This window comes from Lampris incognitus, chromosome 10, assembly GCF_029633865.1.
Source record: "Lampris incognitus isolate fLamInc1 chromosome 10, fLamInc1.hap2, whole genome shotgun sequence".
Taxonomy (NCBI): Eukaryota; Metazoa; Chordata; class Actinopteri; order Lampriformes; family Lampridae; genus Lampris; species Lampris incognitus.
In genome coordinates, this window is record NC_079220.1 from 16150177 (window position 1) to 16167990 (window position 17814).

The following is a 17814-nucleotide window of genomic DNA, read 5'->3' on the forward strand; positions in this document are numbered from 1 at the left end:
GCATCTCAGTTGGAGCTGCTTCGTTAGTCGTGTAATCCACACTTCTGACGGATCTGTCACAAGCACTGCGGCACACATCTGACTAGTGCCGGAGCAAACTGAACGACTCACAACGGGGGGGACACGGGGTGGGACACAGGGGAGGACAGATGCTTACAGTCAGTCCGGTTCAGACGTGGCCTGTTTTCCACCGTGTTGTAGTGGTTTGGAAACTGTTTACGCCCCAGTTTGGTGACACCATGTTTGCTAAAATGATCTAAAACATGCAGCAGACTGCTGCTTTTGTGGTTCTCCTGACAAACCTAAACACAGACTCACACACATGTACAGACACACACACACACACACACACACACACACACACACACACACACACACACAAGTCCTACAAATTGAGGCTAAAACAGTAACAGTGCTATTGGATTTGGGGGAAAGAGAGTGTATATGTGTGTGTATTTTTTATTTTCTTGAATTTCCCCCCCTTTTCTCCCCAGTTGTATCCAGCCAATTACCCAGTTCTTCCAAGCCGTCCCCAGTCTCTGCTCCACCCCCTCCGCTGATCCAGGGAGGGCTGCAGACTACCACATGCCTTCTCCGATACATGTGGAGTCGCCCGCCGCTTCTTTTCACCTGACAGTGAGGAGTTTCACCAGGGGAACGTAGTGCATGGGAGGATCACGCTATTCCCCCCAGTTCCCCCTCCCCCCCATGAACAGGCGCCCCGACCGACCAGAGGAGGCGCTAGTGCAGTGACCAGGACACATACCCACTTCTGGCTTCCCACTCGCAGACACGGCCAATTGTGTCTGTAGGGACGCCCGACCAAGCTGGAGGTAACATGGGGATTCGAACCGGCGATCCCCGTGTTGGTAGGCAACAGAATAGACCGCTACGCTACCCAGATGCCATGTGTTTTCTATTTGTGTGTGTGTGTGTGTGTGTGTGTGTGTGTGTGTGTGTGTGTGTGTGTGTGTGTGTGTGTGTGTGTGTGTGTGTACATAGGCACTACCTTGACACCCTCGGCCTGTGCGTGGAGAATGTGTGTAGTGCTGCCGGCACTCTGACCACTCCCCGATGATCTCACACTGGTGACACTACCAGAACTACCCACACTGCTGCGGTCCCCACCTGCAACACACACACACACACAAACACACACATTTGTACATATACATACATGCACATAGACACATGCATTCAGTAATACAAACCCACAGACAGATAGATGCATTTGCATGACACACACACATGCACACGCACACACACAGGTCGGCTGGTGTAGCTGAGATGTACATCACGGTGTGGTGACTGATGGGACTCTCCACTGAAATGCAGCATAGTGACACAGTATGGTGACAGGTATTGTGGACAGGACAAACTAGATGACTGGTTGGCTGGCTGGCTGGCTGGCTGAATGGCTGACTGACAAAGACAAAGATGTGGTTAACAAGACGACTCGCTCATCCTCCACACACTCCCCCACGCAGTTTCTTCTCTGCCCTTCCCTTTGGTTTTGTACCTCTCTTTTAATCTTTTGTTTTCGTACCGTTCCTTCCCTCACAGTTGGACATACGGACCTATACAGATACCCCCCACCACACACACACACACACACACAAACACACACACAGCTGTGCAGACACACAGTCGTAGACTAGAGACCCATGCAGATGACTACCGTCCTACAAATATAAGGCCCGCTAGGGGGTTCAGCTAAACCTAAGATGGACAGACAGCAGGGGATGGTCAAAGAGTATCTGAAATCACTCAAATACCAAAGGTTTAATGTCTGAAAGCTCAGATGGGTTGGATTTTGCCCTTGGGGTCGTTTGCGATACCAAATGGGCGCACGTCTTCAACGGACACTTGGGACGGCGGTTCCAGCTAGCCAATCACGATCATGATCAGGGACATGATCAAACATCGACAGTTGCTGAAGCCGTTTGGAAACAGACGTCAGATACTGTTTGACCTTTGGTCACAGTTCAAAGGTCATTAGTCAAGCTGTCAAGAGTTTGAGGGCTCAGCGCAGCGCGGCTCGGTTACCTGCCACGGGCTTGCGCAGTACCCAGATCTCCTCGCTGGAGCCTCCATGGGGCCCACTGGATGGGGTGGGGGAGCCGTGAGGGCTGGCCTCTGAACCGCGACAACCTTCAACACAGAACACCAGCGTTAGCCGCTAACCCTAGCCCTACCCCGGCCTTGAGGGACAGGCCCAGTCCATTATTACCTCGCTACATTAGCAATGAATGCTAAGCTAAAAATGTGTCTTTGCCAGGTAGGAAACCCGTGATATTATGCTAATTATACACTAACTTTGTTACTTTATAAGTTATATGTTGATTCATCTACAGTACACTTTATGTTTTAAAGCTTTTGGGCTGAATGTTGCCCTATTTTTCTGTGTTTCTTTTTTTTTGTTTTAAATTAAAAATTGCTACGAGGCATTCTGGATTTTTGTTGACCTGGCATGACGCTGAGGATAAAAGTTGTTGTATTTTGTTTTTTTTTCTTTGATTTTTCTTCTCAATTTTGCTTGGCCAATTACCCCACTCTTCCGAGCCGTCCCGGTCGCTGCCCCACCCCCTCTGCTGATCCGGGGAGGGCTGCAGACTACCACATGCCCCCTCCGATACATGTGGAGTCACCTGACAGTGAGGAGTTTCACCTGGGTGACGTAGTGCGTGGGAGCATCACACTATTCCCCCCAGTCCCCCCCTCATACAGGCCCCCTGACCGACCAGAGGAGGCGCTAGTGCAGCGACCAGGACTCATACCCACATCCGGCTTCCCATCCGCAGACATAGCCAATTGTGTCTCTAGGGACACCTGACTAAACCGGAGGTAACACGGGGATTTGAATCGGCGATCCACGTGTTGCTAGGCAACGGAATAGACCGCTACGCTACCCAGATGCCCCTAAAAGTGGTTGTGTTTTGCAGAGGAACGACTCCATTGTCACAAAGATCTTATGGATTTGTTCTGAAGAGGAGAGTGAGCGATGTAGTGGCGTTTTGGAAAAACAGCTGTTTGCAAGACGTACGGTGGTAAGGTGACTCATCTCATACGGTGGTAAGGTGACTCATCTCTAACTGCGGCTGTGTATCCCGCCTGCATGCTGTAAATCGTTCCGTCAGATTTCACGGTGAATACGATCTACAGACAAAGGTATAATCACTATATAGCAATATCTAATTTATTCACTCATGGTTTCATGTGATCATGTCGGTCATATAGGGGCATCAGAGTTAAAACGAGACTGGTAAATAATCCGTGAAAAACATCATTGCAGCAGCTTTAAATCGAGTCTCTTCAACAGTTCAGAATTAAGATACTGTGTTACATATTAAATCCCAACTAAAGCATCACGTTTATCCTGCCATCAGAACATAAGGCTCCAGGCAAATAGTCAAACCTATTTTTAGTGTAGAAGTCCCCTGTTACACATACTGCAGGGTCGCTATGGACTACTCTACCCCTTAAGAGTATTCGAGCAGACAGGAAAGGCATATCGTCAAACAAGACATGCGACTCTCAAATGACTAATTGCCAAATCATTCCTTCTGCCTTCCAGAGGTTCACGGATATGAATTTGAAACGGTCTTTGCCGAAGATCCTGCAGCGCAGCAGCCACTCGCTGTGACACTGCCAGCTTTTGCAAAAACAACCGTTATAGTTTGTCAACCACTCCTGATGTGGATCCTGAACTCAAGCGGCTGATTAACCCTGCAGACTTTGCAGCTACAACTTAAGCTGTCAGGCGTCGACAAAGAGAAGGAAAGCTTGCACAGAGACCACCCTCTGGTGCCTCGTATCTTTTTAGTCATTTTGGGATCTGTTGATTGAATTGATATTTATTGACCATCCTTTGCGCTACGTGACTACACGGGGTATAGTGGGTTTGATTAATAAGCCAGTCCAGACTACAGGTCCCAAGAGATCACTGTTTCAGAGGGAACATCAGGACAGGGTGCGGGAGTGCAGGACTAAGGGAGGTAAGGGTTTGGCAAGGGTTCCTTGGGATATCTAAACTTTTAAACACGGTGCACACTCACTTACACACTCATTCACACATACGCAGAAATATACAGCATATATATATATATAAAATACAGATATATATGAATACATTTATATACCCATAGTACATAAATAGATCATTAAATGGACATCTGTGTATATACATATATGCCACAATGTATATACACATACATATATAATACATCAATATGTGTGTGTGATTATATATGCAGATCTTTAGAATGGTGCTTCTACACTGCATTTGGAGAGTGTGTTCATCATAAACCATTATAACCACCATCTGGAAGGTTTACAAGTGGTTTATGTGTGACAACCAGTGCTGCAGAGAAACACAGTGTAAAGTAGCATTTGCTTTCGTCCTGCAGCCATTTTGCGTCGCTTCAAGATAATATTTGGCGTGTTGAAAGCCTTCAGATCAGATGAAGGTGTGCATCACAACTTTTGTGCGGCGAGTGGACTCAGTTTGATCATCCAACCAACTGAGGTACCACAGCTAGTTATACATCCTCCAACAGCATGCAGCCTTTGAGATCTGAAATCATCATTAAAGTCTTAGCATTTCAACAATAAATACCCCCCCCTTTTCTCCCCAATTGTGCTTGGCCAATTAACCTACTCTTCACATCCGGCTTCCCACCTGCAGACACAGCCAAATGTGTCTGTAGAGACGCCCGACCAAGCCGGAGGTAACACGGGGCTTTGACCCACCGACCCCCGTCTTGGTAGGTAACGGAATAGACCGCTACACTACCCGAGCGCCTCCAACAATAAAATTTTAAATCGCTCTCAAAGTGGTGCACTCATTTCATTACAGCGCCTCATTAGAAATTAGCTTAATATGGCTGGCGTGACGACTGATGTGGCTAGCCTGATAATGGTGTAGCGGGAATTCAGGGGGCAGGCGGGAATCGAACCTGGGTTCCCCACTACATTTGGTGGCAGCGGTGGGATGCATATGCACTCAGAGGCGTGAGGGGGAGCTGGTATGCAGAAGCTCTCCGAAGGAGGGGAGCAGTGTAACAGCGTACAGCCATGGATGACTAGACTCGCTAGCACTGGGCTAATGGGTTGGACCCTTTAGTTGACTGGTTAGCGCAGTCGCCCGTGATGCGGGGAACCCAGGTTCGATTCCCACCTGCCCCCTGAATTCCCGCTGGATGGATTATATTGTTTAAGGGAAGCAAAATGGCATTCAACACATGACCAAAACTGCAGTCTACTGTCAGCAAAAAAAATAGAAACCTTACCTGCAACAGTGACATTTTCTAATCCATATCAAGAGATTTGTGGTGACATTTTCTAACAGCACATTCAGGTCTGTTACACAATGCTGGACACTTGACATTTCCTGGCATTTTGACTCTGATTTCATTGACGTGTATTCAAACACAACTTTAACACTAATACGGAAACATATATTATTCCAGTATTTTTGTATAACACTCCAAAGGAGTTTTGGGGCCTTGGGACTGTTAGCTAACATGGATCTGAAATGGATGAACTATCATGACAGTCTCATCCGAGCTGCTGTTGTGGTCACGAGACAGAAAATGTCACCCAGTCATATTTTCAGAAAATTAACGTCAATATTTCATGAAAAGAAATGTTTCTTTTTTTTTTTTTCCTTCAAAGGATCGAGCACATCTCTCATGTTAGTCATCTTCTCTGTTACATAACGGGGTTAGAATTCATCGAAAAAATTAACCACATTTCAAACACCAGCGCATGCCAAATCTTCCATGAGGCTTGTTCACCGTTCAAAAGTCAGGATAGGCACTCGGTGCTTTCTCCCCCCCCCCCTTCTCTCTCTCTCCCCCCTCCCTCTCGCTCTCTCTCTCTCACACACACACACACACACACACACACACACACACACACACACACACACACACATCCTGGGTAGGTGTCATTTAGGTCAAGGTGAAAGGTGAGGTTAACACACTGTGATCAGCCATGACAATAACACAGGGGACAGGGACCAAGATGATAAAATACACAAGTACACACTCTGAACGTTGAGAGGTGTGTGTGTGTGCATGTGTATATTTGTGTGCATGTGTGTGTGTGTGTGTGTGTGTGTGTGTGTGTGTGTGTCATGAGAAATGACAGGGTGGTCCCGGTGACTTGCACCGAAGAGATATAGGGAGATCAATATAGGGATAGAGGGGGGAGAACACAAACAGCGGGAAAAGGGGATGGAGAAAAGCGAGGATCTGGGACACCCAACTCAAACACAAAGCAACTCAAACCAACATTGAACTTTCCCTTGCTGCAGACTACTTCTTGAAATACTCCTAAAGTACTTAAAGTTGTATCTTGGCATTACATCACATACACGGAGGTAACACAACCCTCCCATCTGGCTCGTCAACCCTACATAACATCTTTTCTACATACTGTGAATACTGCCGGTTTTCCCAAAATGATTAGTTTTGGCGTTGCGTGTACCACTGAGGTTACAGTAAAGCAAGTATAGAAAACAAGCGAGCCTTCTACAACTGCTATAGCCTAACCGTCACGATACTGACATTTAGCGCCAGGCTACAGGGCATCTTCACTAAGACATAACGCCGTCTCCCATTCACTTGCTCTGCATTACAGTGATAGGCTTTGTCATGTCCATCTACCTCAGGCATGTATGTAGGTAACCTGCTAACATCAATTTCAGCATCTCTGATATATTCTCTGCACCACTGCACTTTATTACCAGTTATTTCACCTGTGTAAGTCAACCTTTGTGTGTATATCTGAAGATTGTTGTGTTGTAGTGTCATTATTCTGTGTTAAGTACATTGAGAGAGCCACGAAACCGCAGCCAAATTCCATGTGTGTGCAAACCCACATGGCCCATAAACACGATTGCGATTCGGATTATGTTATTCTTTCAGAAGGTTTAGCAAACCTCACCTACTAGTTGGCCCAAAGGTGATGTGTTGCGTGGCTATACATGTCATAAGTATGGGTCATACATGTTTCTGTGAACAGACCATTTCAAACCTCACATCTAAAAGCTCTGCTTTCGCCTTCCACTCTTACTTTTGCCGTGCCACACATCTTACTTGTGTAGCAGCACATCTTGAAAAGCACAACGATCGACGAACGCTCAATTGTCTGTTAAACAATGCCCAACTCCCCAATGCTGGAAGATGGTTGACATCTGTCTTAAAACTGAACGCAAACACTCAGAACTCATTGATGAAAATGATGACAACTAAAACAGTAAAAAAAAAAGAAAAAAGAAAATGCAAGCAGCATGAGTAACACATAAAGTACATAAATAATGATCTGTAAGAGAAAACTTTAATGGATGCCTTCTGAAAGTAAGTCACCGAATAAACAAGCAACCCAGCTCAAATGCATCCCAATTAAAATGTTACACAGCCAATCAGAAATCGAGTTTGCACACTGGTCAGTTAGTTAATCGAGTTTGGACGAAAGCATCCCTTGAAGCTTTAATAATAATAATAATAATAATACAAAAATGGGCGGTGTACCTGGGATAGTGGGTGTGTCTCCCTGTGGGGTTGTCACGGGCGACCTGTTATAGCCAAAGGAAGTGAAAAGTGGGAGCAGTGGCTGATGGGAATGTGGTGGAGGAGGAGGCGGTGGAGGCAGGATATGGATCTGATGGAACGTGGTGTCGTTGCCGTTGACTACCGCGTTGGCAGGGGCAACCGTCGCCGGGGGAACCAGCGGTATCTTTTGAAACTGTTGAGTGCAAATGACTGTGCTGGCCAAACCTAGATACACCCACCGAGACGACACGCACACACCAACCAACAATGGCCACGGCCACGGAACAAACGACAAAACAGAAAAGTCCACATAAGTGAAGGAAAAACCGAAAGAAAGAGAAAGAAAATTAAAACACCAACGCTCAAATCACAAGTCAAATGTGATAATGTACCAGAGAGGGAGTGCAGAGACACATGGGATGCGAAGAAGACAAAGAGGAATGGGTGGATGCATGTGGGGGCGTGTTTGGACTGATGTCCAATGAGAAGTGGGAATATTTGGATGATGAGTTTAGAGATCTGTTTGTGCCAACTGCTCAGGGACAGCTTAACAACTCTTTCATTACAGTTACAACATCAGTTATCTTTACCAGTCCATTGCTATTTTTATTTTTATCTATTTTTGAGCCTTTCAGGGATGGGCAACATGATCCAGAATGGGCCGGTGGGGGTGCAGGTCTTTGTTCCAACCAAGCAGTTACACACCTGAGTCTACAAATCAAGGTCCTTAGCAAAGACTATTGGTTGACTCTGGTAGCAAAAAAACAATCAGGACGTGGTGTTGCGTTGTGTTACCTTCAGGCAAAACACTCACTGAAGGTGGATGCAGAAGTGGCTGGTTTAAGTGTTCAGCACATACTGGAGAGGGCAGAGCATCCTCTCCCGGAGGAGCGGTGAATCAGGTGTCAGGTGAACAGGAAGGGAGATTCATAACCGAGTCGAGGAGTGGAGCGAGAGGTGACAGAGGAGGGAACGGAAACATAAGAGAACACTTAAAAACTGTATGTTGAATCACAGCACTCGGCGTCGGTGCTCATATTCAAGTTTATGCATGTGCACGTGCACGTGTGTGTGAGGATACTCCTGGAGACTGGCTAGTCCGTCTCCAGGTAGGAGGAGCGAGGGTGGGCTTGCTGTTTGCATCTGTTTCTGTGTCCAAAACACAAATAGCATGGACTGTATGTTTGAAACTTTAACTTGCACTGTTACATGCAACCTTTAACCGACTTCAGTATCAAGGTGGAGCTAGCTAGTTGAAGCTAGCTGTGAATCCCCGTCCACGGAGCAGTTGGTTGTATTAATTGAGAGGGAAAAGGTGAAATGAGAGAAAAAAGGACGATGCAAAAGAGAAGAGGGAGAGTGTGATGGATGACTATAGTCATTTGACAGAACATTTTGATCTATACAACAGATAGAGCATATAGTGATGCCCCGGCAGGGACAAACTGGTCGACGTACAAATGTACAGCCAGATAGGTGGGCAGACAAACGCACATACAGACGGATACACAGATCGATTAAAAATACCAGACCTACAGAGACAACGATAAACAAATAAAAAAATGAGCGCCTCTTAAAGAGGCGGTGGCTGTGGAGTGACTGATGCTATAGGATGGTAGTGGATGGGAATGTCTCTTCATATGCAACAGTGGGTTAGGTGATTAGTTATGAGGTCTTGTCATGTAAACTATAACAATAGTGGATCCTGTTGGCTGCAGAGCTGAAATGGGTCAAAGCCGCAATCCGGTGACGTTGGGATTGTACCTATTTTGAAGGTGTCAACCACATGTTCGCCGACATTCTGCTGCCACTGGCTTGGCGGACGATGCATGTATACTGTACAGCTGACAACTGTTTTCTCTCTCGGGGTCCAGTAAGATGGTCAGAGGGGTGACTTCTTGCTTTTTTTAAGCTTTAACATCAGCCAGAAAGGAACAGACCTGTTTTTTTCACGTGCCTTTACATCGGTACAGTTCCACACGGTCCCATCCAGGAACTGCCCTTCGTAATCACAGTCCTCCAAAAGGGTGAGTTGGTGTAAGTGCCTTGCTCAAGGACATTTTGACATTAGCTGCTGAAGGAAGGAAAAGTGTCCTCTTATTCCTTTCCTCTCCACCCAGACTGGAACCAGCAACTGCCCAGTCCAAGGCCTGCTTCTCTTACCTCTAAGTGACAGGTACCCCAAAGAGACATTGTCATCTCTTCTATGGAAAACAGATGAGACACCTGGCGAAATCCTCTCTTCCCTACACTCCTGTCCTCTTCATATGTTACGTCTTCCTTCATCCTGTGTGTGTCCAGCCTCTTCTTCGACCGCCAGTTGTGTATCTAGGGCTTCTGATCAGTCTTGGGGCAGCTTTGGGGCACTTGTTATTTGAGCTGTAATTATGAAAGTATCTCTCTCTCTCTCTTTCTCTCTCTCGCTCGCTCTCTCTCTCTCACACACACATACACACTCACGCAGAAGCACACACCTGTCCTCTTGCTGATGACCTCCACCATGGTAGAGGGGAAGTAGCCGACACGGTCATTTCCTGTTCTGTTGTCATGGATACAGCCTTTCCAGCGACCGTCGGGATGTTGCTCCAGAACCTGCCGGGTAGGTAAAACCAGATGTTCAGTAGATTATAAAGCTTCATTTGATGCAGTCTGTATATAAAGAAACATCATTGACGTTAATGCTCTCATCTTTAGCTTTTAGCATTTTGAAAAGGCAAAAAAAGGCCACCTTGAAAAGATCTGACCTGTCAGCACACATGACTCATCTAGCTTTAACAAGCTTTTTGTGTGTGTGTGTTATTTTGGTAACCTTTTGGGTGAATTGACAACATCTGGCGATACTGGTTTCCTTATCACAGTGCTCATTAGCCCCAAAAGCTTTGAAAAAGTATAGATGTTCTATAAAGCCCTATAAAAAGTCACTTTATGATTATGACCAAGAAACCTCTGAAAGCCATCTTTGCTCATATCAGACCTATCCTCCCCTGAGAAGGCCAAGTCAAACTTCATTTCCAAGTTGCACTGAACTGCTGAGAATTTGCTGAGTCAGACCGGTAGAACTCAGACCGTCCGGGCCACAGAAGCGCCGCTAGATGTGTCTGTAGTACTTATAAATGCATAGGTGGAAATCCGGGGGGGGGGAGGCACGACCCCCCCATCCTGGGAAAAATATGATATACTACCCCCCAATATTTCGCCCCTGATGTACAGCACTATTTTTGGCGTCCCCCTCAGGAATTGCGCTTGAGAAAATGTCATGTAATTGTCCCCTCCAAAGTTGATATCAGATTTTCTTCGCCCTTGTATAAATGTCTAGGGGCTGTGTAGAAACGGGCACGCACAAACTCCTCACTGTCAGGCAAAAAGAAGCGGCAGTGACTCCACATATATCGGAGGAGGCATGTGGTAGTCTGCAGCCCTCTCTGGATCAGCAGAGGGCGTGGAGAAGCGACCGGGACAGCTCGGAGGAGTGGGGTAATTGGCCGGATACAATTGGGGAGAAGAAGGGGGGAAAATCCAAAAAAAGAAAAAAGAAAAGAAAAAAGAAATGGGCACACACATTCAGTAGTGGTAGGTGGACATCAGTCCAGATATTGTAAGTGGGCAGGTGGGCCAGATTGAAATAACGTGAGGAATATTTATAGTAAATGAGTAATTTTCATACCATGCTCCTCACAGATTTATGCTCATGCGTTGGGAACCTGGAGTGCTAACACGCCAAACTAACATTTCCAAGCTACAAACAAGACTATCATTGCTCTCAAAGTTTACAAGCGTAGCCTTATTCCCCTACAGAACACGTCCTTTCTTGTTAGACTGAACTGAGCAGCTGGACCACAGCCTGACGCTTCCTATAGGGACTGAGAAGGGCACTGACAACCTGACGGGCTCTGCCGTCGTCAATAGTTGGCCAGCCGAGAGGCTCTCTCTCGTCCCTCCTTTTTCCACCATGCCACTTGTCTAGCTATTTCCATGGCGGAGGGTTAGGCTATCTCCAGTCTAACCTAACGGAAGTGAGACACTTGTACAGTGCTCTGACTGGTGTCGACCAAATCAGGTCGGACATATCCCCTCCCTTTCCTCTCCGAGCCCATTGTGTTACACCCCCCTAGAAACACTTTCGGAAGTTAGACTGTCATTTGGCGACGTTTTGGCACAGCATTTAATTCTGATGGTAGAATATTCCACTGACATTGATTTTATTAATGAAGACATCCTATCATCTCTGTTCAATACCTGCTGTACTCTTTAAGCAGGGCTGTCCCTACATGATGCAAATGGAGGTAAGAGCATCACTAGTTCTAATGGGGCCAGGTAGTTCTCCCAAATCGAAACCCTATTGCCGTTTTATGGCATCATTAAATAGATTATACTTGTCCCTCTTGTCTTCACAATGACATCAAAAACAGCTTTTGATGACATATTGATGGGAGACTTCTCCATTACTCAATTCCCCAAATCACAAACACGTTGCTCATCAGTTCAGGTTTCACATGAAGAATATGCCACTTGATGCTATTTTGGAGGAGCACAGTCACCTGAAGTCTCACTCACCAGAGCGGCAATTTGGTTTATTCAAACTCGAATCCTATTTAACGTTTCTTTCATTCTTCCGAGTGTGGTAATGGGTTTAACCAGCGAGACTAGGTTAGGTTAATCCCACCCCTGCCCCTGACGTCCTGTGTGCAAGACATGACTGACTTTTGCTATTAGCTGCTATTCACTTGGTCTCGATGGACAAGATGGAGGTTCTGCGCTATCTAGGTTGGTGAGCTAGTAACTCCCGGGCTTGTGCATTCTGTTGACTTACAACTGAAGCGGGGGCTCTTTATAGAAAGTTGTCCACCCTGAATCTATCTTCATTTAGGATAGGAGGAGAAAAAACGCTCTGAGCAGACTATATAACGTAAGACCAAGGACTCTGTGGATTCTGACGTTTTACCTGGTGAAATGTCTTGAACGACATAAGGTGCCGTGATTGTCATTTGGGAGAGCTTAAAAGGAAAACCGCGATAGCGGCGCTGGGGTTAGGGGTCTGATTCCCGGTCTGCCAGGTCTGCTAAAAGTGAACTCGTATAATGTTTCAAAAAAGATGCCTGGTTGGACTCATGTGGCTAAGAAGAGACAGCACAATTGAGTTAATGCTGTTCCACCTTGATTGATGTTTAGCTGCAAGCGGCCTCCTGTTTCCTGTTTTCTCTGGGACAGGCAGAGGGTGGAGTAATGTAAGATAGCAGACACAAGATTGGAAAACATGTTAAAAGCCTTTAAACATGATGTACCAGTAAAGAACATCAATTGACAGTGTTCTGCTAAAAATCAGAACGTCTTTCTCCATGCCTGAGGTACCTGGTCAGTGTTTTGTGTTTGTTAGTCTGCATGTCCGTAATAACATCAGTGCAGTGATGGCCGTATTGAGGCTGGACTGACCTGTGTGTGTGTGTGTGTGTGTGTGTATGTGTGTGTTTGCATTACCGTAATGATGTCGCCTGCTTTGATATTGAGGCTTGTCAGGTCATAGTTGTTGCAGTAATCCTTCAGAGCCCGCACCTGAAGAGCTGCTGACGCATCTGGGAGTGGGTGGGGGTGGGGGGGTAGAAAGTGGAGATTCAAAGATAAAAAGAGAAGATGGAGAGACAAAAACGGGAGGATATGACTTTGCTCAGTGTTTCTCTTAATCCACCCATCCATCCGTCAAACCCAAGAGATTCCTCAGTAACTGTTTGGTGTCCATGCTTGCCTGCTCATTCCTTCTCCCTCCTTCTCTCCTTCTCGCCCCCTCTCCATCCATCTCGCCGTCACTCTTACCTCTCAGCAGTTGTTTGATCTCCCTGCTGGCCTGTGTGGCAGTGAACTGGTAAACTATGTCCAGGGCAGTTTGGCTGTATGTGTTCCTCACTGTAGCATTGATACCACTCTGTGAGACGAGACAAGCAGAGGTTTTCCTCACATTCTCTTTCATGATAATAATAATAATAATAATAATAATAAATTACCTCACATTCTCTACAATGATTTCATTATGTTCTTTACTGATCGACTTATTGCTCTCAATTAAAATTATATTGATGCACAACAGCAGCTCTCAATATGCGGCCCAGTCGGGGTCCATCTGCATTCGTAATACACCTATCATTAACCCCCCCCCTCCCCAATTGTACTTGGTCAATTACCCCACTCTTCTGAGCCGTCCCGGTCCCTGCTCCCCCCCCCTCTTCTCTGCTCTGCTGATCCGGGGAGGGCTGCAGACTACCACATGCCTCCTCCGATACATGCGGAGTCACCGGCCGCTTCTTTTCACCTGACAGAGAGGAGTTTTGTCAGGGGGAGTAGTGCATCGGAGAATCACGCTATTCCCCGACTGACCAGAGGAGGCGCTAGTGCAGCGACCTGGACACATACCCACATTTGGCTCTCCACCTGCAGATACGGCCAATTGTGTCTGTAGGGACGCCTGACCAAGCCGGAGGTAACACAGGGATTCGAACCGCCGACCCCCATGTTGGTAGGCAACGGAATAGACCGCCACCCGGACGCCCCTATACACCAATCATTATCATCCCAGTTGTAAAATGTATCTTTCATTGTACTTAACAGGTGTAAGTACTGCTAAGTTAAAATCACCTGTTGTGTGCTACGCAATACAACCTTAATTTGCACTCAGGAATACAAGACCCAGTGGGAGGATCCCAGGTGAACTGAATCCGCTTTCTGGGGTTTCCTCACCTGGATTATTGAGCATGCATTAAGGTATGTCTAAGAACTGTGAGTGAGAGTTCTGATTCCCATTTAATGCAGAATTGTGCAGCCCTACTACAGGAAATGAAAAATACGGCGAACATGAACTTTTGCCCGTTGTGCTGAGGATCCCTTGTACTTCTTGTGCCCTCCAGACCCAGCTTTGGGGAAAAAACTATTGATTGAAACAAAAAAAAGACTTAACAGAGCAGCAGGTTGAACTATAATTATTCCCGCCAGCCCAGAGGGGATTATGCATTTGTTCGCGTGCGCACACATGTGTGTGTGTGTTTCTGTGGCTAATCTCACAAACTACTGGACCTATCAACCTAATTTTTTTGTGCAAAGTTATGACTGCATGATGAAGAACCTCTCATGGTTGCGGTGATTAAAAGCCTTTGAGAAATCTGTTTTCTACCACAGCGGAGTGCTAACGCCTCAGCTGGTTTTTAGCCCAAGTCCGAGCACTGCAGAAGGGGAGATTGTCAGGCAGTGCCTCCGTGTTTTCCCTTCTCATGGTAGGCGTAAAAAGGGCTGGTTTTGGGGCGTCCAGGTAGCGTAGCGGTCTATTCCATTGCCTACCAACACAGGAATCGCCAGTTCGAATTCCCCCGTGTTACTTCCGGTTTGGACGGGCGTCCCTACAGACACAATGGCCGCGTCTGCGGGTGGGATGTGGGTATGTGTCCTGGTCGCTGCAATAGTGCCTCCTCTGGTCGGTCAGGGTGCCTGTTCGGAGGGGAGGGGGAACTGGGGGGAATAGCGTGATCCTCCCACGCGTTACGTCCCCCTGGCGAAACTCCTTACTGTCAGGTGAAAAGAAGCGGCTGGTGACTCCACATGTATCGGAGGAGGCATGTTGTAGTCTGCAGCCCGCCCCGGATTGAAGGAGGGGGCGGAGTAGCGACCAGGACATCTCAGAAGAGTGGGGTAATTGGACGGGTACAATTAGGGAGAAAAAAGGGGGAGGGAACCCCCCCCCCCAAAAAAAGGGCATGTTTGTTACTAAGTCCAAGCACCGAAGAAGGGGAGATATGCCTGATGGAGATCTGCACTCTACAGAGTGCACTCTTCTAGTTAGGGATTTAATTAGGTGATTTTTATGCAGGTCCACTTACGTCCAGCAGGAGTCTCACTGCTTCGGTCTTGCCACAGAGGGCGGCCTCGTGCAGGGCAGTGCCTGCCTTGGTCTGTCTGTTGATGTCTATACCCGCCTGGATCAACAGTCTGACAAGAGGGGAGAGACAGGGGAGAGAATTAGAAAGAGGGGTGAGGGCAGGAAAGGAGAGCAGAATCTCAATCGGGTGGATGGATAGGAGGACGGCATGGGAGAGATGGAGCGGAGAGGCAATGAGCAGGGGGTGAGAGAGGTAGAGGAGGAGTAAAGCATCAAGCTGGATCAAGATAAGGGAAGGAAGGCCGGAGGCGGAACAAAAACGATGAAGAGGAGCGTGTAGAGTAAGATAAGAAGGAAGATGGGAGAGCGGGTATGAGGGGAGTTAGGAGGGAGGAGGAGCAGGACGGGAGATGGAGGGAAAGCGAGGAAAGTGATTTTTAGGTGAGCAGGCGAGAGGAGATGACAGCCACCCTGACACTGAACTTGTGTTACACAGTAGTATCACAAGTTTATAGTTTGATGCCGTGCCGACATTCCCAACGGATATTCTCCCCTAAAACCTATTAAATTAACGGGGGGCAGGAGGGCGAAGGAAAAGAGTATTGAAGATAGATGGCAATTTAAAACCTATTAAATTAACGGGAGGGGAGGAGGGCGAAGGAAAAGAGTATTGAAGATATATGGCAGTTTTGAAAGGACAAGGTCAAACAACAAAGTCTGCTTCACTCGCAAACACACACATCTTTTATTTTCTTTCAACATGAGTTATGATGCGTGTGAGCATGGCGTTAGCGTAAATGTGCATGTGCAGCGTGTGTAAACAAGTGTGTGTGACTTTGTGTGTGTGTGTGTGACTTTGTCTGTGTGTGTGTGTTCCATAGCCTGCTAGCCAAGTGTAATGAGTGTCATTTATTGGTGTCAGTTCAAACAGGCAGACAGACTGTGACGCGCTCTGCTCTATCCACTATGACAGGCTTTATTCTCTCCCCGTCTCTCTCTCTCTCTCTTTCTCTGCCCTTCATCTTTCTCTCTGCTATGCCCCCCTCCCTCTCCCTCTCTTTCTCTCTCTCTCTTTCTCCTCCCTTCATCTTTCTCTCTGGTATGCTTCTCTCTCTCTCTCTCTCTCTCTCTCTCTCTCTCTCTCTCTCTCTCTCTCTCTCTCTCTCTCTCTCTCTCTCTCTCTCTTTGTCTCTCTCTGGTATGCTTCTCTCCCTCTCTCTCGCCCTCTCTCCCTCTTTGTCTCGCTCTCTCTCTCTCTCTCCTCCCTTCATCTTTCTCTCTGGTATGCTTCTCTCTTTCTCTCACTTTCTCTTTGTCTCGCTCTCGCTCTCTCTTTCTCTCTCTCTCCTCCCTTCATCTTTCTCTCTGGTATGCTTCTCTCTCCCCCTCTTTGTCTCGCTCTCTCTCTCTCTCTCTCTCTCTCTCTCTCTCTCTCTCTCTCTCTCTCCTCCCTTCATCTTTCTCTCTGGTATGCTTCTCTCTCTCTTTTTCTCACTCTCTCTTTGTCTAGCTCTTGCTCTCTCTTTCTCTCTCTCTCTCCACCCTTCATCTTTCTCTCTGGTATGCTTCTCTCTTTCCCTCTTTGTCTCGCTCTCTCTCCTCCCTTCATCTTTCTCTCTGGTATGCTTCTCTCTCTCTCTCTCTCTCTCTCTCTCTCTCTCTCTCTCTCTCTCTCTCTCTCTCTCTCTCTCTCTCTCTCTCTCTCTCTCTCTCTCTCTCTCTCTCTCTCTCTCTCGCTCTCTCTCTCTTTCTCTCCTCCCTTCATCTTTCTCTCTGGTATACTTCTCTCTCTCTCTTGCTCTCACCCTCTCTCTCTTTGTCTCTCTCTCTCTTTGTATCTCTCTTCATATTTCTCTCTGGTATGCGTCTCTCCCTCTCTCTCTCTCTCTGTCCATGCCCACTGTCTCTTCATCTTCTCTTTTGCATCCTCTCCTTTCCTCTGTGTCCCTCTGTCCCCTTTGCCGTCCATTGCTCTCCGGTCAGACAGTCCACCAAACGTCTTTCCCGTCACAGTCTCCTCCACACACACACGAACACGGCCTTGAGTTGGCCTCATCCATTAAGGGACAAATGAGACTGGGGAGATGACGGACATCTTTTACTGTAAAGCAGGCGTGTTAAGCTCTGACAGCCCTTTCACAACAAGCGTGTACGCATCATTCTGCCAGGAAACATCCCCCCCCCCCCCACACACACACACATACCAGTTTGCTGGTCCTTCGGTGTACCATCATAACATATCCCTGTTGTGTTACACACTTGTCTCATCAGCCCATCAGGGCTCACACACACGGACACACATGACAGGATGTGTGTGTTTGGAAAGTGACAGAAAGAATGTGAAAGAAGGTGAAACAACGGTAATGAGGTATTTGCATATGGACGGTGTGTGTGTGTGTGTGT

General features: G+C 47.0%; 1 protein-coding gene across 1 annotated transcript in view; it reads right to left on the reverse strand.

Annotated features, from left to right (window-relative positions):
- The window catches only part of caskin1 (CASK interacting protein 1), a 152718-nt gene that overhangs the window by 25823 nt on the left and 109081 nt on the right, over positions 1–17814 (reverse strand). Inside the window, exons 7-13 of the mRNA XM_056287897.1 lie at positions 15413–15521; positions 13365–13473; positions 13032–13126; positions 10031–10148; positions 7536–7781; positions 2047–2151; positions 1010–1128 (exon numbers count right to left, since the gene is read on the reverse strand). Coding sequence (XP_056143872.1) covers positions 1010–1128; positions 2047–2151; positions 7536–7781; positions 10031–10148; positions 13032–13126; positions 13365–13473; positions 15413–15521 — 901 coding nt within the window. The remainder of the gene's footprint in view (positions 1–1009; positions 1129–2046; positions 2152–7535; positions 7782–10030; positions 10149–13031; positions 13127–13364; positions 13474–15412; positions 15522–17814) is intronic.